The following is a 22,460-nucleotide window of genomic DNA, read 5'->3' on the forward strand; positions in this document are numbered from 1 at the left end:
CTCAATGTGCTTTGGTTTATGTGACTATGGGGGCAATGAGGCCACCAAGTAGGAAACGGGTCTTGGGTGGATGAAGACGTTGCACCAACTTGGGGCATGCCTGGTGTGTGGCGACTGCGGGGTGTCTGGGCCCCTGTGTCTGAGTGGGTTTGGGAGTCCTGGCAATTCCCAACTGTGATCTTACTTTCCAGGAAAGGGTTAGGAAGGTAACTGAGTATATGCTCTAACTCCAGATGGAAATATCTGAAATCCATTACACCTCAGGGTGTCTGAGCTCTAAGGTCCCCAGCAAGTAAAGCCCCCTGAGCAGATGAAGTCACCGTAGGGATCTGGTGGGCCAAGGTGTGCGACAAGGGGGTGTGGGCCCAGTTGTGTGGGACTGAGGTTGCAGGGAGGCATGCAGGGGGCCCGCATGGGGTCTCGGAGGAAGAAGGAGCCTGGCGTGGACATAGGGTACTTTCTGCACTCATCCGTAGGAAGACTCAGCCCAACTCCCTTCCGTGTGTAGATGGGGTGCGGAGGGCAGTGCTGGGGGCAAATGTTGGGAGCTCCCCCTTACACCTCTGCATTACGTGGACGTTTTCATCTAGTTCACTTACCAAAGCAGAGGCTCGGGCGACAACTCTGCTCAAGCCACAGCCATGTCCAACTGCGTCGTATCAGACTTCACTTTCCAGAGGACGTTGATTGAAAAGACAAAGTGGCAGAAGGTAACTCCTTCCAAAGAAAAGAGAGAAAAGTCCTGGCTGAATTCTTTACTCAAAGACGGAAACCCAGTTGTTGCTAGCTAAGCAAGCAGACGGACACCGTGGGGACATACCCCATTCAGCTCGGTGGCCAGGAAGCGGAGCCTTAAGGGAATTTTTGCCCACCATTAGTAGGCAAAAAGAGCAATTTGACATTTCTTTCTTGGAAATTGAGAGAACTAGAACCAATGTCCCCTCTTTAGAATTTTTCTAACAGAGTCACCAGTTTTCGGTAGCTGGGGGGCCTGATGCTGTTCAGAGCATGGACTGTGTCATGGCAAGGTTGGGAGTCGAGGCTGGCTTGGCCTGGCCCCATGTGCTCTCCAGCTGAGGGCGCCTCCCTTGGCTCTGCATCCCGGGGGCCTCCTTTTCTGAAGCTCCGACGCGATCAGAGCCCAGGGTAGGGGGGCAAGTGGGTGGTGGGGGAGGCGGGCAACACAGTACAGGGGAAACAGAATATAAATTTTAAGGCTAGACATTGCCAGCTGGTTCCAGCAGAGCTAGGGGACAGCAGATTTGGGCAGGAATCCAAGAAGCAGAAACACTGACAATATAAAAGGAGCAAAAAGCTTTCTTTGCCGCTCTATCGATTGAAAAAAGAACAAGTCCGTTCAAAAATCTGTCAGAATGTCTTTCTGGAAACTCAAACCTGGAGAAAGATGAGTGGGATTTGCCAGCAGTTCTATGTCTCCCCCGCCCCAAGAGTGGCCTTTATCGGGGTTGGAGCTTCGCCATAAAACGTCTTCCGGAAGTTTCACCCAGATGAGTGTGTTTGCTGAGGCTGTTTCCATCTTTTTTCTTTTTTTAAAATTAGATGTATTAGGAGGCTTTGTCCAGGTGCCAGGTGAGAAGATGGTACTGAACCCACTATCTGTGTGAGCCAGCCCCACAGCAGCCAGAATGGGGGAATGCCCCAACTCCACTCTCGGGCAGGACAACCAGCACCCTTGTCTACATGCTGTCCGATTTGAAGCTTGAACTACTGCATCGTGGTCTGGTTAAAAAGATCTCTGTGTAGCAGGTTCAGGGCAGAGCAGGGGAGGCATGTGGCAGGGCAGCTCTGAAGGGGCCAGGGCCGGGGCGTGTGCCTCTTCCATCTGTGCTGAGCTAGTGGGTCCCTTGGCTCCTCTCCATTCTCCTGTTCTTGCTTTGTCTCTGGTTCTGCCCATCAAGCCTCCCCTCCTTCCTCCCTGACTCAGTCAAGTGTGGCCTCCAGAGTTGGGCACAGGAAGGAGGAGGCCTAGGGGGGCAGAGTGAACCTGAGCCAGTGGCCCCACCAGCTGCAGGAGACAACCAACCGACCGACCCACACCCAGGCCCCTCAGCAGTGGAGCCCATCTCTGACCCCTTCCCTCGCCCCATCTCCGTTCCCTCCCAGACTACAGCCTCCCGTAAAGCGCTTCCTTCTCTCTCTGCCCCCCCACGCCCACCCCCACAGAGCTGGGAAGGAAGCCGCCCTATGAGAGGGCCGCACGCAGGGGCTCCAGGTCCTCACTGACCAGGCCTGGCCTTCCTTGCATGCTACAGCTGCAAAGAGGGCGAGGGGTCCGGGCAGGAGGCTGGTCAGGGCCCCTGGCAATGAACGTCCATGACCTTGGACTGCTCACCTCACACTGGGCCTCTTGGACTTTTTCTCTGGGTGCTTTTCAAAGCGGCAGACAGTTCCTCTGAAAAATGACATGGTGTTGGGGTGGTAAGACAGCTAGGAACTAAGAGTAGCAGCTACCTGTCCAGGGACAAGCCTCCAACCCAGCAACTCCTCGTTTTAATGGATGACGTGGAGCCTCTGCCCCCCATGCCACGAACAGCTATGTTCAAAGAAATTCCTGGCAAAGGAACGCATGTTGCTGGAACTTTTGCACAGTGCCCGGCCCTGTGGGGCCCCTCAGGGGAAGGGGGTGGGGGCAGGGAGCCTGGAGCTCTGGATTGGATATGGGGGCATCACCCTGCTTCCAGCAGTGGGCGGCCCTGGCTGCACAGAGCAGAGACCCCATGCCAGCCAGATGCTCGCTGCAAGGCATGTCCAGGGATACTGGGTGCCAGCTGCCGCTTCTCAGAGCCCAGCCAGCCTGCTTGTTCTCATTAGACTAGATCAAGGAGAAGTAGAATGGGGTGTGTACGAACCTCCTGCTGCCTGTCTGGTTCTCAGCATGGCTGGGATGCGGCCGATGAAACAATTTATGTGTCCGGGATGCCTTCTACACCTTGAATTCCCTCCCCTCTTCTTGGTTCTTACTGGCGTTTCCTTCAAGTCCGGCCTGTGGGCCCCAGCGTGGGCTCCCACTTCCCTTCCCTGGTTAGAACTTTCCACACACATTTGACCCAATGAGAAGGGGGCTCTGGTGTTAACAGGTGACTTTATTTTTGATTGCTAGAACCAGGAGCTGTGGGACATCTGAGTTTCACGGAGATCCTGGACACATCCCTCAAGGTCAGCTGGCAGGAGCCCCTGGAGAGAAACGGCGTCATCACAGGTTAGTATCCCCATCTCAGAAGAAGGAAAAAGAAGCTTGTCCCAACAAGGGAGACGGGCATCGCTGTACACAGCCCAGCTGGCTGTACACAGCCCAGCTGGCTGGGGCACAGGTACCAGTGGCCTCTCCGAAAAGTGACCCCGTCCACCTGACTGTCGGCTCAGGGCTCAGTCAGCACACCAGGCAGCATGCTTCCGGGAGCCTACCTGCAGTGGGGCATGGCCCTGGACAGCCTACGGCTGCCGAGTCTTATCTTAACAAACCTTTCGAGTTTGGCATTTCCTGGCACATCCCCCCTACACACACCACCCCCCACAGTTCTCTTAGCGATACGGTAAAGTTCATGCCCATATCATGACCCACTGACAGAGGAGGCCGAGGCCTGGAGGGTCCGCCTCCAGCCTGCCTGAGGCACACGTGCCTCGGACGCCAACAGTGTGCAGGACGCTTTGCTGAGACACTGCTGATCAGGCAGTGGCCAGTCCCTCCCCACCTGAACCAGGGCCCCATAGCAGAGCCAGGTGTCCTGGCTCTGGCGCCCCTTGTCCTCTGCCCAGCGCCCTGGGACCCGAGGTGAGGACAGCCAACTTGCCGGGTGTCCGGGAAAATTCCTCTTGGGCTGCAGGCTGTGTCTTGTGGGGCTCTGATGACTTTTTCAAACAGAAGAGCTTTAACGTGAATTTAAATCTTGGCTTGAAAAAAAAAAAAAAATTCTAGGTGGCTTCAGCCTCAGGAAGGTGGAAGCCTCGCCTTACCTCCCAGAGCGTCCATTTCTTCATGGGACTACAGGGACAAGACACCAGGGTCACAGCCACCAGCACCCCTGTCCATTTCGTGTTTCTTGAAATGTCAAGCCAGCAGCTCATGTTCCCACAGCTCCGCCACTGGGTCTGGGACAAGAGGTCTGTGTCCCACGAGGTCTGAATCCCTCTGGGACTCTGCCCACAGCACCACCTGTCACGTCCAGGGCTTTTACCTCCACTCTCTAAGCCTGGACCCTGAGGCTTCAAGGGGACCTAGCTCCTGAGTGAGGCTCATTCATCCCTTGTGAGTCTGCTAGGACCCTGGGCTACGTTCCTTGTCCCTCACCCAGCCACCCACGGAAGTCTGTGGAAGCCCACACACACTAGCAGGTGCACTGAAGAGACCAGCAGTGACGTGTGTACCCCGGGCCCAGCCTCAGAGCTTAGGGCCCCCCCACACCACCCCACTCCCCACCGCCACACTGTGTCAGGACAGCAACAGTGGCAGCCATGGGCACTCCCACATGCCAACACCTTAGCCTCACAGGATCCTGTTCAAACAGTCACACAAAGCCCCTCCTACAAACCGCATCTGAGACCGTGGGTTGTGCTGTCCCCATGTTGCAGGGCCAGCAGAGGACCGGGCCAGCACAGGGATGCTAGTACACTGGTGGTGGGATTCGAAACGTGCTCTTAACCCCAGACCAGAGAAAGTCTCCCAACTTCCTGGGGTCACAGCCTCTCACCAAGTCTCCCAAAGCACCTAGGGCCAAAAGAAGCCCCGGACAGCTGTTTCTGAGGTCACTTGGTGCAAACAACTGATTCATATGCTAACAACTTAACAGCTGTTTGAAATGAACTGAAAGAGAAAAACATCTGTATTTCCTTCTTCAAGCAGCTAGGATGCGTCTTCCTGATGTTGGGGTCAGGCTCTGCCCACCTTCTTGAACGTGGGGTCAGAGTGGACCCCACCACCTTAATTTCCTTCATTTCCCACATGGGTCTTCATGCTGTGTCTGCTTCTGTATCACAGAAACCACCAGAAACTCAGCTTCTCAAAGACAGGATGTGTGCCCAGATGGGTACAGAGCATACCCTGACGCTAACCTTGAGAACAGCTCAAGCTCAAGCTCTCTGTCATCCCCTTGGGACATTCCCTGGGGGAATGTCTCCCCCCCACCCCCAGTGATGCGGGAGGTGCCCAGCATCACGGTGTCCCTGCACTGTTTCTAGGGTTCTGGGCGGTTTCTGGGTACCCGAGGGCAGAGCCTGGGGACTGTGTTCCTCTCCTAAATGCCTCTTTTCTCTCCCATTAGTCAGGAAACCTCTTGGTGCCAACCCCTCCTGCTTCTTATCCACAGAACATGACATAAGTCACCTGTGCTCATCCAGAGCCCCCCCACAGACCCCAGAGGGCACCTCTGCTCTGAAGCTGCCCGTCCCCCAGCTTTTCAGCAGAGTACGTGTATGGGTCTGGTCTGGCCCCAGAGCTGATGCTGTGACATACCTACAGCCAGCAACAACAGAACTCCGGGGCAGGGGAGAAGCAACTACAGGAACTGGACCACAGGAGCCAGGACGTGCGTTCTGCCTCCAGCCCAGGATGGCCAGTGTGCATGTGCCCGTCACAGAGGCCCCCGCCACAGCCCAGAAGCCGGATGCAGTGGGGCATGGGCAGAGAAGGGAGCCCTTGTAGTCTGACTTTGCTTTAAGCCATCCGGAGGGAGAACAAAGCAGGCCGGGCAGTGCTAGGGAAAACAAAAGAGCAAAACACCAGAAGCGCGCAGAGGGAGGCTGCCCTTGGAAGCAGAGAGTCTCCAGCAGACCCCTCAGGGACTGGGGGTCCTGTGGCTGGAATGAGGCTCACATTCACCATCCGTCTCAGAGCCGGAGCATCCCCTTGGGCTTCATCACAGCTGAGCCGCAGCCACCTGGTGAGGGCTCCCGGGTGGACGTCGGCACGTCCACACTGACTTCCTTCCACACGCGTGTGGGCCTTTGTGAACACAGCGCACACCTCAGTCCTGGTGTAAAGCTTCAGGGAAGCCACGGGCACATGCCACCCCCGAGCAGGGCCAGCACTTCCCGGCCGAGCGCTGGTTGCCAATATAGCAATTTATGATCCTCTGTTCTCGCCAGCTAATAGGGCTTAATGAACTCATTTCGTATTTTATTTAAACAAATCCGTGTCGTTACAAGCAGAGCCTATAGTCTACGTGGAGCTCGGCCTTCCGATGGCCGCCCACTGGGGTCCTCCACCCTCCTAGTGGCCACACGTGCCCTGTCTTACTCTGTCTGGCTTGTGCTGTCTCCTTTCCCTTATGAACTGTGCCCAGGAGTTCTGTTCCCAGGAGCTCTGGGGAAAACTGCAGAGGAAGAAGCCTATGGGAGCTGAACCCAATGGCGTTCTTCCTGCCCCTCACTGCTTGTCCATCCAGCCACCTGCCCGGTGACCCCTGCCCTTGGCCGGGCCTGCGCTCTGCCCCGCACACAGGTCTGCACTCCCCACGGACGGAGCTCTGGACAGGGCATGCCAGCAGCACCACAGTCTATCCCAGCCTCCAGACCGAGTATCTCCCCCATGAGTGGAAGAAAAGCCCGGTCTGTGGGCAAAGCCAGCCTCGGAACACCATGCACTGGGCTGCCAGAGCCTCCCTGTTGATGCAGCTGCTGTTGGAGCCACTGCGGGGCGGACGACAGGGGCCGGGCGTGATCCTCCACATGGGACCCCTGGTTGGTCCAGACACTGAGAGAAACCTTTCCTTATCAGCCACAATGCACAGCCTCAGGCCCAAAAGAGAGGGCAGCCCCAAGCAGGGGTGGCTGGAGGGCCGAGCAAATTGCCCATCGCACTTATTGTGAATTCCAGCATCTTCCACTCTCCCTGCGTAAACTCTGATTTATGAGGGCCAGGATGCAGACAGACAGCTTGTGATTGGATGTACTGCTCTCCTGTAGAGAATTTACTTCAGATCAACAGAAAATTATTTCTGAAGCTCCTGCAGTCGTTAGTCTCGGTTAGGCAGCATTCAGAGCAGGTAGGACACCCACCCGCCAAAGGCACCGGGCGCCGGCTAGGGCAGCCCCTCCACCTTCTCTGGCCATTCCCGAGCTGCCATGTACCACCCCTCTGCTGAGGAGCGGTGTGGGAACCCGAGCACCCCTCCACCCCCGTGCATCCCGCTCTGTCCATTGTGTGCAGCAAGCTGTCCGGGCCATGCTCTCTTGCCAGCATGGGGGGGGGGGGGCTTTTCTTGTGTCGTTTGGTCTCATCTGCATCCATGATGCCACCCTACCCCCAAGCCTGACATCACAGACCCCAGCAGCGCTGCCCTCCCAAGGATGCTGGAAGCTCCAGGCTTGAAGTCCAGGTTGCCATGACGAGCCGCATGCTGTGTTTTCATAAATGTTGATCAAGAACAGCTTCTAAACAAGTTAACTACCTGGCAGACAAGCTTGGAACATAAAGCCCTCTCTTCCTGGATGTTCAGGAAAGATTCCGAGGATCAGATCGTTCAGTGATGTATCGGGAGTGACCCACCAAGATCAGGGGGGTGGCCAGTCACACTCACGCACATCCGCGCTTCAGAGGGAAGCCCGTGCACGGACGGAGGCTCTGTGGGGAAGCCAGGAGCTCGGGCCAACCCTAGAAACCCCTGCCAGTCTCCAGTAAGCTCGTGAACCCTTCTGCACCTTCGTGTTCTCTGTTGCAAATGGAGATGATGACATGGAGGTCTTGCTGTGAGGACCGAATGAACTAATTAATGTAGGGGACGTGCTTGGAACGCCAGGAACATTGGGAACACTGGGCGCTTGAAGGTCCTGATACTCATTGCCCAGAAGGCTTGATTGGTGATTGTACCATTAGATCCAAAATCCCAAATTAACAAAATGAAAAGAACTGATTGGTCTGGTGCACTGAGGAGGGCAGAGGCTGGACATGGGGCGCAGGGAGTGTGAAGAGGGAGAGTCTGAGGTCTGGAGGGAGCAGGGCCGTGGGCGGTCTGGCGGAGCCCATGGCCCAGGTAGGCTGCGCGGAGCACAGGGGCCTGTGTTGGGACCAGAAGGTAATGGGAGATGCACATGCAGGGCAGGGGCCATGGCCGGTGCCCCTCTGCTGCTGTCCCGGATGTCCTGTCAGCACCACCCAGCCCGCGCGCCTGGTGTCCACACACGAGTCTCCAGGCTGTGGGACTGCAGACAGGCAGCGGCTTCTAACATTTGGGTTTTTTATTGGGGGGGGGGTGTTTTTTGTTTTGTTTTGTTTTTCAAAATATTAAAGTCCCAAGATGCTCTCTAAATTCTTGTTTACCTGCAAGCACAAGTTTCTAACTATATTTATTGCTTTCATCAGAATGAGCTTTAAGATGCCTCTTGGTGCTTCGCCCTGAGTTTATTGACTGGAAAGAAGGAGGAGCAAGCGTTTTCAGCAGCACCCCCTTGCCTCTGCACCCACAAGCGCCTTCCATCAGTGTCTCCCACTTGAGGAGATGCTCTGCCAGGCCTCCAACCACATAAACTCCCCTCCGTGGGGGCTGCTTCAGGATATCGCTGGGGCGTTCTCTGAGCCTGAAGTCACGGTGGAATCTGGGGCTGGATAAACTGTGGTCACAAGGCCCCACTGAACTGAACAGAGACCAGGGGAGAATCAGATTTTACCAGGGGAACAGGAGGTTCAGAGAGTGGGGACACAGCAGAGCTCAGGCACTCCGGCAGAGAGAGACTTTTTAGGGAAAGCATTTTGCGTGGCAGAGAGCGTCCATCGATTATTTCAGGAGGAAAAAGTGGCCGTGTTTCCACGAATTAGTGGCAAGCCAGGAGCAGGTTCCTGATTTAGAGTGGTGTGTAATGAAAATATCAGTGTATAAAAATGGAAATATTGATGAAACGCGCTCACACTTTGACACGAGATAAAATCAGCCACCGCAGGCTGGCAGCCATCACTCATCTTCCCTCAAGCCAGCTCGGGCACTGGGGGCCGGGCTCCCGCTGTCCGCTGGTGGCAGGGGGATGGGGACCCCGTGGATGGAGGAAGGGCCTGGCTGGCAGTCTCGTGTGGGCGGGGCAGCAGGTTCCCTCCTGGCTTCAGCACACCTGCCGGGCTCTCCTGCCGGTTCAGATCCTCAGTGACAACAGCAGCGCCTGGACAGCCCAGCTAACCCTGTGTTCTCGCTCCCCAGGCTACCAGGTTTCCTGGGAGGTGTACGGTAGGAACGGCTCCCGGCTCACCCACTCCCTCAGTAACACGACGCATGAGTACAAAATCAAAGGACTGTCGTCACTCACCACCTATACCATCGATGTGGCCGCTGTCACCGCCGCAGGGACTGGCCTGGCCACCTCATCCACCATTTCTTCTGGAGTGCCCCCAGGTCAGTAAAACCCTGCGGCCACGTCTTTAAGGGCATGGTGCTCTGAGATTGCTGGTGTTCTGGGTGGGTGGTAACCCTGTGCACGGGCCTGGGGTCCTTCGGAAGAGGGATGTCTGCTTCCTGAGGGGGCAGTGGGGTGGCGAGTGGATCGTGACCCAACGTGGGCCTTGTCCTCCAGCATCTGCAGTTGGGGTGCAGATTGGAGGGGGCGTGCCCCAGGGAGCGAGCTGGCCCCGGGATCCTGTCCTCCAGGGAGACCATCGGTCAGGGTCCACGGACAGGGAGATGCAGGCTTCCTCCCGAGTGAGCAGGAGGAGGCATGGATATTAAAACAAAGAATAGGCAGCATAAAGCTTTGTTCACTCAGCAAAACCATGGCGATTTGGTTTGCAGTAAGAGAAGGGAGTAGGAAGAGCTGGGAGAGAAGGGAAGGTCTTCCAGATGCAGGCAACAGTCCCCACGGGCCTGTTGGTCACTCTGCGGTGTGGGCACCAGTGATCCCTGCTGTCCTGTCCTTTTGGAAATTCAGATTACCTTCCTCAATGTGCAGCACACTCATTTCAGCCTCAGAGCTCTGCACTCAACTCCTTTCTCTCAGATTTTAAGTTTGTGTTCGAAATGAAAGTGTTTTTTCTGGGAATTCACAAATACAAGGGAATGTGAGGAAGCCTTGTGGGGCTCTCGGTTCAGTTCTGCAATTATTGCTGTGGGCCTCTTGCTCTTTAAAAGATGTCAGTTTGGGGGCGCCTGGGTGGCTCAGTGGATTAAGCCGCTGCCTTCGGCTCAGGTCATGATCTCAGTGTCCTGGGATCGAGCCCCGCATCGGGCTCTTTGCTCAGCGGGAGCCTGCTTCTCTCTCTCTCTCTCTCTCTGCCTGACTCTCTGCCGACTTGTGATCTCTCTGTCAAATAAATAAATAAAATATTTAAAAAAAAAAAAAAAAAAAAAAAGATGTCAGTTTGCCTCATGCGGGTCAGTCTTCGAACACGAGGCCCTGAAGCTCCCTCCGAAATCAGCACTCCCTCCTAGAGTGGCCTGCGCCTCCAGACCTGTGTTCAGAGCCCACTGTTCTCTTGCACAGGATGCAAAGCATGTAAAACACATACAGTAAAGCAGGAAACCCTCCCAGGGACTGTCTGGAGAGAGCCCGACAGCCCTCTGAGTTGTTGGGGGGCGCTGAGGAGGAGGTGCCATACTTCCTCCCCCCTGCACAGGGCAAGCTCAGAGGACATTTTCTAGAGGCCCTTAGCCACCTGCCCTGCCTGCTGGGGAGCAGCAGTTGCGCCCTCCCCCACAGCAGGACCCCAGGGGCTTCTAAAGCAGCTCAGTGTGGGGGCGGGGGGGGGGTGCAGACCAGAGGATTTGCCTCTGCTGTGAGCCCCTCTGTGCCAAGTACACCCTCATGAGCTCGGGGGATAGAAGCACTGGAGAGGCTGCCACTTCCCCGAGAGGTCAGGTCGCCCGTTGCTGGGAAGGCGTCCCCCAGGACGTCCATCTCTCTGGAGGACTGTGTTCCACCATCTGTGCTGGAAGTGCACATCCGTTCGTGTCTAGAGCACCATGGAGAGAACCCAGCGAGCAGAGACATACAAAGACAAGTGTCATTTGTCCTTCGATGTCAACATTTTCCGCTTCAGATTCATTATACGAGATGCAAAAAGGCCCCTTGCGCCAGTGCCCAACAGATCACTGAAACGGTTCGATCGTCCCCGTGCGAGTCTGGGTTTCCAGCCCCTCAGGACCAGGGACTGGACCAGGAGGCGCCCCTCAGACGCTGTGCACGCAGCATGCCGCCCCTGCCCCCTGCACAGTGTCCCTCGCTCCTTCTTTCCATCCCCGAGTCTTTCCCCGGAATAGCTTGTGTTGCCTGGTAAGACAGGAGCCCGCATATCAGACTGGCGGCATCTCGCTTGTGAGTAGGGCAGGCTCTTTGGGGTTGGGGGGCAGCCTGGCTGAAGGTCTCTATTCAGTGAGTTGGTTGCAGCCCCAGGTAACCTCCCAGGATGGGAGCCCCATCAGAACCCCCCTCTCACCCACTTAGTTGCCAGAGCAACTGAGCTCAGGCAGAGTGGGGAGAGCTCTGCACTTAAACCTGAACGCGGTTGTCTTGGAAACCACACCCGGGGCCTCGGGCTCAGGACCCGCACACGCAGCAGCCCCACGCGGCACCTGCTGTCTCCCGCCCGCCCCACTGTGCGTGCCCGGCATCACAGTCCTCACCAAGGGGAGGGTGGACGTTTGCTTGTGTTCTTTTCAGAGCCTGGAAGCATCACATCCTTTCATCCTTTCTTCCTTCAATGAGTATCTGTTAATTACCTGCCCGCACGGAGATGAGTAAGTCCTGACCTTCAGGGCGGCTAATCCAGAGACCACATGAATATGTGTCCTCGTCCTACCTCCGAGGCGTGGGGCCTAGTATGTGGCACGCAGAGCACAAGGATCGTGTGGTGGTCACGTCCCCGGGGAAGCAGTGTTTCTCACGTGGTTTTGAAAACAAATCCAGGCATTTTGAAACCATTTACTGGCTGACGTGTGTGGTGCGTTTCCCGAGCTGGGAGAACTTGCATCTCCATGTCTTTTCTCTCCTTTGTCTCTAGAGCTCCCTGGCGCCCCGTCTAATCTGGTCATTTCCAACATCAGCCCCCGCTCAGCCACGCTTCAGTTCCGACCAGGCTACGATGGGAAGACCTCCATCTCCAGGTGGATCGTCGAGGGTCAGGTATGCTCTCGAGGGAGGGACTGCAGGATTTCCAGACGGTCATTCATGGCCCTGCGCGTGGGAGTCAGGGCCATGGAGTCTAATGCGTCTACAGAATGGCTAGTCGGCGGCACAGTGCCTCGCAGGACGGGGGCTTGGAGGACGAGAGTCAGAGACTGGAGACGATGGGCTGCTGGGGGCAGGATGTAGAAAGGTAAGAGGGACAGGTTGTTAGGCTGACGTCTGCATGGACCGTAGATGGAGTGATAAGAGGACTTTACATTTGAGCTTCGGTTCCAACTAGGTCCCCAAATTGGATAGCATAGCTGATTTATTTCTTTTGAATTCCATGTAACAATAAGCTGCCAAATGTACAAATAAGATTTTTTTTTTTTTTTTGGTACAACTTTATCGCGTGAGGGAACGTGTCCGCAACGTGTAGAGAGCAGGTTTGTTCCCAAGCACTATTCCAGGCAGTACACGGAAAGGAGGAATTTCCTTCTTGGGAGAAAGGAACACACATCACAGTCAAGGACCAGCAGAGGCTTGAGGACTGGTGCCAGGGTGGGCAAGGGTGGGAGGCACTGGGCTCAGGGAGCCCCAGGCACAAATCCCACAGGGTCCTGGACGCGGGGTTCCCCAGGACTGGGGGCACCACATGAGCCACAGTTCCAGTTCCCACAAGAGCAGGAGATAAAAAGCTGAGGAGACAAACTGTGGAAAGAGAAAGTGTCACAGCAGTTCTCTCCTCCAGTAAAATCTCAGGGACTTTTGTCGCTGTGCTTGTATTCTGTTGTAAGACAACTCATTCTCGGAAACTGGCCGTAACTCAGGGAATGAAGTCCACATGCTTCCACAAAACTGCCATTAAGCAACAATTTCTGAAAACAGATGCAGGAATCTGAAAGTGAGAATCAGCTGGTCGGGGCACATCCACAGAAGGGCCTGAACAACCCGTTTCCTTAGGAAATAATCAACAGCACGTCCCTACCTCACACCGAGCTGAGGACAGAGGTCCCCGGTGAATGAAAACCAAAATGAGAACAGTGAACTTGAAAACACAGAGAGGAAAATACAGGAGAAAAATCACTTTATCTCATGAAGACCAATTCTAACTCACCTGGTTAGGTAGTTTAACTTCTTTATACATATGTAGATACACATGGACGTAATTTTATTTCTATATACACATTTATACATTATCCCCCTCAGCTTCACTGAGAAATAGTCGACATATATCTGTCACTGAGTTTAAGGTGTACAGCCTAATGGTTTGATTTGGCTTCAGTGTTTTAAAGCACATCTCAGACAGCACATCATTCCACCATGAAATTTTCAGGCTGCGTCTCTGTCTATATGTGCGCCTAACACTGCGGACAAAATTTCACAGACATGGTGTTGAGCAAGCAAAGCCAGACTCAGGTTTTCGAGGAGACACTGTTTGATTCCATTTATATAAAGTTCCAAAACAAGAAAAAGTAATGTTTGGTGTTGGGGTCCCATCTTGGAGAGGGTGACTGAAGGCCCCGGCACGCTGGGAGTGTCGCTTCTCAGTCAGGATGTGGGGGACATCTGAGTGCACACCCTGTGGTCAGTGTACTTGACTGTATGTCTGTATTTCCTTCAATAAAAACTTCACATTAAAATACAGATACTTTCAAAATTATAATGCCCTTATCACACCTGATATGATTAATTAAATATTCCTTTGTATCAGACGTGCCTGGGGGGCTCAGTCGATAAATCATCTGCCTTAGGCTCAGGGTATGATCTCAGAGTCCTTTCCAGGGGACAGAGAAAAAAAGCATCATGAGTTCATGCTGGTATTTCCAGTCAAACTTAAGATTACTCTAACTTTGAATTCATGGTTGAAATACCTTTTTTCTAAAATGGTGTTTTTAGAAATATTGACATCATTACTTATGTTCTCTCTCCTACTCTCGTACAAAGAGTTTCACAGTGATAATTTCAACACTGCGCCTCACAATAAGACCGCCGAATGCGGTGTATTTGTCCTTGGGCTGTGTCGCGCTATGGATGTACAGACAAAATACGGAGCTCTAAGTTATTTTCTCTGTGTGGTTACATCAGCAGCTTCATATAAAACTAGGTCCGTTCATTTCAGGGTTGGGTTTCGTTTTGTTCTTTTGCTTTCATTTTTTAATGACTACTTTCTTGAAAAATCATTTTACTTTAAAAAGTTGTTAAAATATTTGAAATTTACATTATTTTCCAACATGTAACTCATTCGCATGAGCTCAGAGTCAAAACCATGGAAAAAGTCTATTAAGAGACCTTCATGTTCCTCTTTCCCCCTCTATCCTGTGGCCTCTGTCCCCCAAAAGTCCCATGTTAGATTTTGGTTTACCCTTCCTTGTTATGGGCAACATAAACAAATACACACACTTGTGTTCCTTGCTTCTCACTCCATTGGCCTGAAGGCGGGTCCTGAGGACCCCTGCACATCCTGCAGGCAGATCTTCCTTGTCCCTTCCTGCAGACGCAGTCCTCCCCATGCCCACGTGCCAGGGCTCCCCCTGCAGTGCACACCCCTTGTCTTCCTGCTGTGTTGAAGGACCAAACCCTATGTGGCTCAAACAGCACTCGTGCACTAACTCACACTTCTATAGGTCACAAGGCCAACACAGGTTTCCTGGGCTAAATTCAGGGTGTCGCTGGCCTTGTTCATTCATGTGTTGTCAGAATCACCCCTTTTGGTTCTAGAACCCAGCTGCCCATCGCCATCCCCAGCATCCACAGCCACCCGTGACCATGCTTCCTGCACCCCCTGGGCCACCAGTGATGGGTCCAGTCCTTCTCGGGCTTCGACTCCTCCTCCTCCTATCTGTGACTACCCTCCTGCCTATCTGAGCCACTGGCAGAGACTCGGAACAGGCCAGACCCACCCAGATAATCCAGAATAATCTCCCTATTTCAAAGCACTTAACAGTAATCATATCTACAAAGTCAGGTAACGAGTACTCACAGGTCCTAGGAATTAGGGTGTGGAGTTCCCAGGTCGGGTTATTATTCTGCCTGAAAAGTTGTCTTCGGCCTTGAATCTTGAATCTTTTGGATGGATTCCTAGGAGTGGGATCACTAGATCCAACAATGAATATGTAAATTCTCTAGACTTTAACAGATCCCTCTGCCACAGGTGGAAACATGTTGCATTCCCATCAGCAATATCTTTGAATTTCTGCCATGCCAAAAAAAAAAAAAAAATAGAAGTCAGATTTATCATTTCTTGCATGCTTTTAGGTTGTCAGTGGCAGAAAGGTTTCCTCACCCTCCAGTTAGGAAGGAATTCACCTGACTTCTACCACCACTGTCTTTTTTGCCATTTAGCTCCCCAACCATTTGGAATTCGACCTCATATGTGGACTGAGGTATGAATCCATTTTTGTGATTTTGCAAATAGTTATGTGATTATCCCAAGGCCATTTAATAAAAAGTCCCATTTTTCCCCCTCTTCCTGATTTATAATGTTAGATTCCCATAGGTACTTGGGTTTATTTCTGAACTCTCTATTCTGTTCTATTAGTCTGGTTACTCATGCACAAATGCCACATTTTTGAATTATAGAGGCTTTAAAATGTGTTTTTCGTATCTGGTAAGGTCTTCCTGACCCTTACCACCACACACGCGCACCCCCTGCCCTTGCCATGCTTAGGATTTGTCTGGCTACTCTTGTTGATGTCCTAGGATGGTGGGTCTTCTATTCAGAAACATGACACGTATACCCTTTCTATTTGCTTAAATCTACTTTTGTCAGCTGTTTTCTTCTTGGCAAAAGCACTGGGCTATCTATTCCTACCCTTACTTCATTCTGAAAAAATACAGGAAAAGTCAGGGACCATCAGCATGGCTCGAAAACTTGTGGAAGGAGTGTGGGCTTTGCCTCAAGCAGACCTGTGCGTGCTTTGCCTTGCCCCCCTCCTTCCCTGCTCTGCAATCCTGGGCATATTTCTTAAGTTCTTTGTGAGCCTTAATCTCCTCATCTGTGAAATGGGGTCAGTAGTACTATTTGCAAGATCACCATGAAGCTTAATTAATGTGTATATAATTTTAATTACATTTTCTGACATTCTGCTGGCATATAAGATCACAATTGATTTTTAAATATTTTTTTTTTTATTTTAATGACTGGCACTAAGCTGCATCTCGGCCTTATGGGATGGGGTCGTAGCCAGAAAACTCTTGAGAATTCTCTTCTTATTTTATTAATTCTACCCTAGTTTTCTACAAAGAAGTCCTATTGTCTGTTAATCATGACCGTTTTTTCTCTTCTTTTGAAATCCTGTTTCTCTGTTTTTTTTTCTTTTAATGTATTTATTCTGTAATCTTGATGGGGGGGTGAATATAATTCAATACTCCCATAGTGTATTGAACAGAAACAGTAACAGAACAGTGGTTGTTTCATTACTAACTTTCAAGAAATTCTGTTAAGGCTTTATCATCAGTTATGACATTTACAACATTTATGGTATATTTTTGTATTTATACCTAGCCTATATCAGGTTAAGACAACTCTTTTCTAATCCTGATTGCTAGGAGTTGTGGGGTTTTTGTTTGTTCTAGGATTTTTAAAAAATCATTCATGTTTATTTTTGTCAAAGTATTATTTTGTGTCTGTTGAGTCGTTCGTGGTTTTTCTTCCATCATCTGTTGGTAAGATGATGTACATTGATACTCTAGTGTCTAGCCATTGCAGTGTTCCTGGGATAAACAGAGCTTGGTCATGCTGGCTCTTTTGTTTGCTTTAGTCAGGAGCTGAAATTGTCGTTTTCATGTTTGTAAGTGAACTTGGACTTTTCTGGTTGTTGGTTTGGCTTTTAAGATCAATAGTTTATTTTCTCATTAGTTTTCATAAGCAAAGATTTGATTGTCCTCCAGGCAGGGTAAGAGGTGGGGCTGCTGACACAGAACTCGGACACAGACCAGGAGCCTCAAGGGCATCTTCCGAAGACGCTCTGGGTTTCCCAATCCTGGCTGAGCTTTAGCGAGTGGGATGGGGTGGAACATTGTCCTGTGGGTGAGAACTTCCGGGTGGCACAGTGAATTAAAGAGCCACGGTTCCTGTTGTACTGGTCCCACTGTAGGGACTCTGGGCGCTGGGTCTCTGAGCAGGGCATAGGGATCTGACGTCTCCATGTCTCCTCCCGTGGGTTTAAAGGCTCCAGTTCCACAGGGAAACATGGTCTGGGCAGGCTCCGTGCCTTTCCCCAGGGCTCATGCTCCCCCGGTACCTGTGTGAGAGTGTCCCAGGTGGTGAAGGTCCTTGGTGCAGTGCCGTCAGTGACACAGACTCCCCCGGTCAGTGGCCCAGGGTGCTGTGCTCACTGCGACTCGGCTTGCAACTAGTGGTTAAAGGTTCTAGAGGGAGTTTGAGATTTCCCTGAAGTTCATGTTTGCCTTTCACCTCGAGAGTATTTCAAAATTACAGAAAAGTCGTAAGAATACTACAAAAAGTTCCCTTCACTCAGAGACCCCGTGCAAGTTTGGTCCATTGGCCCAATGTGTCCTCAGTGGGAAAAGGATCCAGCCCCAGGTGACACACTGCCGCTGGGGTTGTTCATCTCTCCAGTCTCCTTCAGCCTGGATTAGTTCCCCAGCCAGTCCTTGATTTTGGGGGTGATTAATGATTTTGAGGGTGATAAGCCCTTCTTTTCCTGGAAGACCCCTCAATTTGACCTGTACATTTCTTTATGAGTAGAGCCAGGCCACCCATTTTTGGTCAGAATGTCACAGAAGTGATGCTGGACTCTTCCCTCTGCATCCTGTTGGGCTGAATAAGATGTGGATAGATCCCGTCACTGGTGGAGTTAATTTTGCTCATGTGATTAAAATGGCGTCTGCCAGGTAGAGCTGCTTTCCTCTGCTTCACAGTTTGTTAAGTCTTCTGTGGGGAGGTACTTTGAGACTCTTGAAAATCTCATTCCCCTTCCCACTCACATCCACTACTTTTGCCATCCACTGAAATTTCTTGCCTGAAGTAATTAGAACAACGAGGGCGCCAAATAGCAACATTTCTGATTCAATCATTTCTTCTGTGTTTATTGTTTGGACTTTCCTGCAGGAGACAATTTTTCTCCTCCCATTTATTTATTCATTTATTTGTTGATATCAGTGTAGACACACGGATCCCTATCTTACTGAACAGATTCTCATCCACTGTATCATTATTTCCGTTGGTGCTCTGACCCTCCTGCCTTTGGCCCTCCCACCTGGCTTTTGTGTTCTCCTCACGTGCCTCCATTACTCTAAGCATACCCTCGCCTTCCGGCACAACAGAGTACTCTAGGATCCTCTTCTTCTTGCTGCTCTGTTTTCCCATTTCTCCTAGGACCCTTGGGTCCTTTCAGTGGAGAGCGGTATTTAGAAACCAAGATCTGGCCACTGGATGCGCTCACTGCCCCTGGATCTCCAGGCCTCCTCCAGTGCATGGAGCTAGGAAATACACACCCTCGGCCACACACATGTCTCCACCTCGGTCTATTTCCGTATCTGTCTGTATACACTGACAATCACTAGCTGATACCAGCACCTCCAAATACACTTCAATAGCATCTATTTGTGCAAGCTGCCCCTTTCCACATTCATACTAGCCTTTATTGGCTCCCACTCACCTCGGTTATTTATTGATTTGCCAAATCCCCCTGTAAGTGGGCAGTCCTCCCACCTGAGGGGGCTGGCACCTGCTTGGACACCTTTGCATGGGCCCTGACCCCACCTTCCCCCACCAGCTGCCCTAAAAATTGTACCATGCACTTTGAAGTCGCCAAAATCTTAAGTTAATCATTAGGTCTTAATTCTGAGCCAGTCACACTTGTGATTATGTCCCTATTTCAAGTCCACTGTGTTTCTCTCTGCGCCCAGAGGCTGTGATTATTATAAGCACCTTCTCCCACAGGCAGTGCTCGCTTAGATTTCAAGGTAGGTTTGACTACAGCTTCACTCCCACTCACGTCGGTCTTGAGAGACATCCCTTGCTCCCCAGCACTCCGGCAGGCATCTGAGAAGACATCCGTCATGCCTATCCAGCACTGCTCTGGCTTTGGGGCAGGAGGCTAAGCTTAAAGTTTATCTTGTCTGCCATATTGCTCAAACTGGAAGTCCCTCATAGCTATTCTCTCCAAAGTATTTTAAAATTCACTCAGCAAGCCTAAAGATTCTGGTAGTGGTGTAGATCGTTGAAAATCCAAAGAGAATTTTTCATTCTGAAGCTCATTATCTGGACAATTTGTGTTTAAATGTTCCTAGAGAGTAAACAGTCATCTATAAACAGAAGCTCTGTTCCAAAGCCCAGAAGGTAAGGATTATAGACTTTTCCCAGGCTCCTTTGGACAGGGTCATGGCGAAGAAGAAGACAGAAGACAAGCCATGAGCATTTCACCACGTGGTGTGCTGGGAGCCCCAGCTGGTTCCATCACAGAGCTGGTGTGGCCTTCTCCAGTGGCTGCTTGGCCACATGAAAAGTGCCCTTTTCCTCAAACTTCTGGACTGACTCCTTCAACAGACTGCGACCCTGGTTTCTGTTGTCCTAGTCCATTCAGTTTGGGTTGAACATGTTGGACCCGTTTTCAGTCATATACTTAGTTATCTCAGGGAAATCTCATGATGATGTGGCAAAGGTTAGGTTGAATATCCTTTTTTATTTCCTTTTGGCTGAACCAATCCTGCTTTTCTTTTTGCAACCTGTTCCTACTAATCTCGAAGATGTATTGCAGAGGGTATGCCTTTAAAGGGCGTTTCTTTAAAGACCTTGGCAGACACTCCACTGCTACTTCTCTACAAAGTCCTGGCGGAATGTACCCCAACCCACGCACGTCGCCTTCCAATGCTCACTGGCCCTCATCCAGGGGAAGAGCAGGTCTGCAGCCCCTATTCCCACTCCTACTGCCAGACTCTGGCTGTGAGATCTTTTGGGAAACCCCATCCTTCCCCTTCCTGGGCGTTTGCCACCATCCATGGATCACCGTCTGACTCACCTCCCAGGAAAGGCCACAGACAAGTTCCCTGAGGCTACCTGGTGCCCATATGAAGCAGGGACATGAGGGCAAATGGCCTTGAACCATTGAAACTTAAACCCCAGCTCTGCCATGTCCCAGCTGCACAACCACAAGCAAGCCACCCAGCTCAGGCTCTTGGGCTGTGAAGCAGGGATAGTCATACCTCCTCTGAGGGGTTGTGAGAGAATTAGAACACTTTGTCGTATTTCTGATCCAAGATGAGCACGCCTTTGCTTTCTCTAGGCATGAGTTTCTGTACAAATGAAATCCACTCTGGGCCGCAGTAGATATGTCCCCGACCTCTGTGTATAAGATTTGCCCGTGTCGAGTCCCCCCTGTGAAGCCTCCCTTCAGCTTACCAGCTACTCCTCTGAGAACATCTCAGTGGGTTCCATGGTCAAGTCAGGCTCCAACTTTCCTAAACTCAGAGCAACAGGGCCCTGGAGACGGTCACTGGGGTAGGCAAAGCCTCTGGAATATTCCTCACCTAATTCTCTTTGTATGGATGCGAGCTGAACCCAGGCTTTCTATGCCATAAGACTCCAGCATTCTCTTGCCCTGCACCTGGCCACGAGCCAGAGTTCAGAGAGGAATAAGAGGCCAGAGCAGCAGGGCTGGTGAGGAGGCGGCCATCTGATGACTCGTCACACTGAAAGCAGGGGGTGATTTCAGAGTGAGCCTGGGGTTGTGCAAAATGCGGGAAGAAGGCACCGCCCTGGTTTGGGGGTTGGTGGAGGCCCAGGAAGAAGACGATGTCTGCGCCCGATCTCCAGGTGCTGTGAACATCATGTCCGAGCGGCCTTGTAGGTGTTAAGATTTGGCTCCCCAAACACTTCGTGACAGGATACTGGTATTTTCTTCCCTTTGATCCACTTCTCAATCACATCATCTTTGCAGAAAAGTTTCCTTTAAATTCTGACTGCTTTGAAAGCACACAAGGAAGGTTGTATCACACTTGGCGTTCTCTCCAGTGAATTATGGAAGAAAAGATCCTAATCCTTGGAGGAGCGCGTTGCCAGGCCCTATAGTAATCCGACACTCAGATGTAGGTTAAAGTTCTAGAAAGCAGCTTTTATAGGCATTTCTGGCTCGGTAATGCTTTGTTTAATTAGTAACCTCTGACTGTAGGTGAGCAAAACCTGTCCCCCTGCATTTTTATGGTGCACATAGACGGGAAAATGCAAATGTTTTATGTTTTCATTTGCCGCTCCTGTTTGCCTCCTCGGTCCCTCCATAAACCCCTGCCGTCTGCAGCCGTTCACGGTGCTCTAACAGCCGCAATAACATCGGGTCTCCTCCAAAGGCTGCTTCGAGCAGGTTTCCTGTAATGAAGGTACTAGTGGTACAGATAAAACTGTTTCCATTCCAAAAATGGGAAGGGGAAGAAAAGCCCGCTTACTGCTTGTTTGTGCATAATGGCACCATTTTCTTAAAAGGACTTGTTTCAGAGAGCGTCATGGGCTAATAAAATAAAGCGCCAGTCTGCCGACTGCAGTCTCCGTAACTATAGAGCAGTGGGGATGGAGGTCGGGGCACCCCAGATACCCAGGGTGGCCCCCCGTCCACAGCGTTCCTGGAAAAAGTGGAGGTGCCGATCAATGTTCTCTACTTCCCGGGGCACTTCCCGCCGAGGGACTGGATCAAGAGCTGATGAACAGATGGCCGGGCTTTGTTTTCTTTCCTGGGTGCTAGATGCCCACCTGTGAGCGTGGCCTCTCGCAGTGAACTTCTCCCAGCAGTGAGCCGCGGGGCAGGTGTCCAGGTGGACCAGTGTATCTCATTTCTCCTCTTCCAGGTAGAAGCCCATACAGCCTGGGTGTTTCTCTTCATGCCCAGGTTGCCAGGGCTTTAAAGCCAAGTGTGAAGCCCGAGAATTCTAGAACCATGGCTCTCCTCCTCCACTCCCTTCAGCTGGGTTCACCTCCATTCTGCACTTTCATCCACTCCCTGTGGCCCAGTCCTGCACCAACCTGGAGCCTCGGGGAAAAGCAGCCGTGGCTCTGACAGATAGAGAGACACTCACACCCCAGCCTTCCAATGGGGAACAAATGGTTGTCGGCCTCCAAAGAGACTGAAGTTATGAAGACCTTGCGTTTGAAAATAGGAGGTGTACACATTCAGCTCCTGTAAACTATTGCTCAAAACCGTCCACTTGCCTGTATACTATTTTCAGTGATTTCTTGCCCTCTAAGAATCCATCAGAGTGTTAAAGAGCAAATTTGTAAATCTGGAGGCCAAGAGATGGGAGGTTTCTTGCAATAAGGTACTCATAGTGGAAGCTTTGCCCTTGACCTTTGCAGGATGGGTGGGACCAGCGAGGACCCCTGTGGTCCATTCAGCCCCAGGCAAGGCTGGAAAGGGACAGGCTGAGCAGCAAAGCACAGCACCAAAAAGCAGGCCCCTAGGGACATTGGT

At 51.7% G+C, this 22,460-nt stretch overlaps 1 protein-coding gene and 1 long non-coding RNA gene across 4 annotated transcripts in view; one reads left to right on the forward strand and one right to left on the reverse strand.

Annotated features, from left to right (window-relative positions):
• The window catches only part of SDK1 (sidekick cell adhesion molecule 1), an 867,118-nt gene that overhangs the window by 727,441 nt on the left and 117,217 nt on the right, over positions 1 to 22,460 (forward strand). For all 3 annotated transcript variants that reach the window (XM_059154465.1, XM_059154466.1, XM_059154467.1), the window contains exons 20-22: positions 3,122 to 3,220; positions 9,144 to 9,335; positions 11,933 to 12,054. In XM_059154465.1, the coding sequence (XP_059010448.1) occupies positions 3,122 to 3,220; positions 9,144 to 9,335; positions 11,933 to 12,054 (413 nt within the window). The remainder of the gene's footprint in view (positions 1 to 3,121; positions 3,221 to 9,143; positions 9,336 to 11,932; positions 12,055 to 22,460) is intronic.
• Positions 3,091 to 21,882, reverse strand: LOC131819414 (uncharacterized). The gene is made up of 3 exons (XR_009349179.1): positions 21,746 to 21,882; positions 15,020 to 15,232; positions 3,091 to 3,195 (listed from the first exon to the last, which is right to left on the reverse strand). It is a non-coding gene; the product is annotated as an uncharacterized LOC131819414 (long non-coding RNA).

Source organism: Mustela lutreola, chromosome 17 (assembly GCF_030435805.1).
Source record: "Mustela lutreola isolate mMusLut2 chromosome 17, mMusLut2.pri, whole genome shotgun sequence".
Lineage (NCBI taxonomy): Eukaryota > Metazoa > Chordata > Mammalia > Carnivora > Mustelidae > Mustela > Mustela lutreola.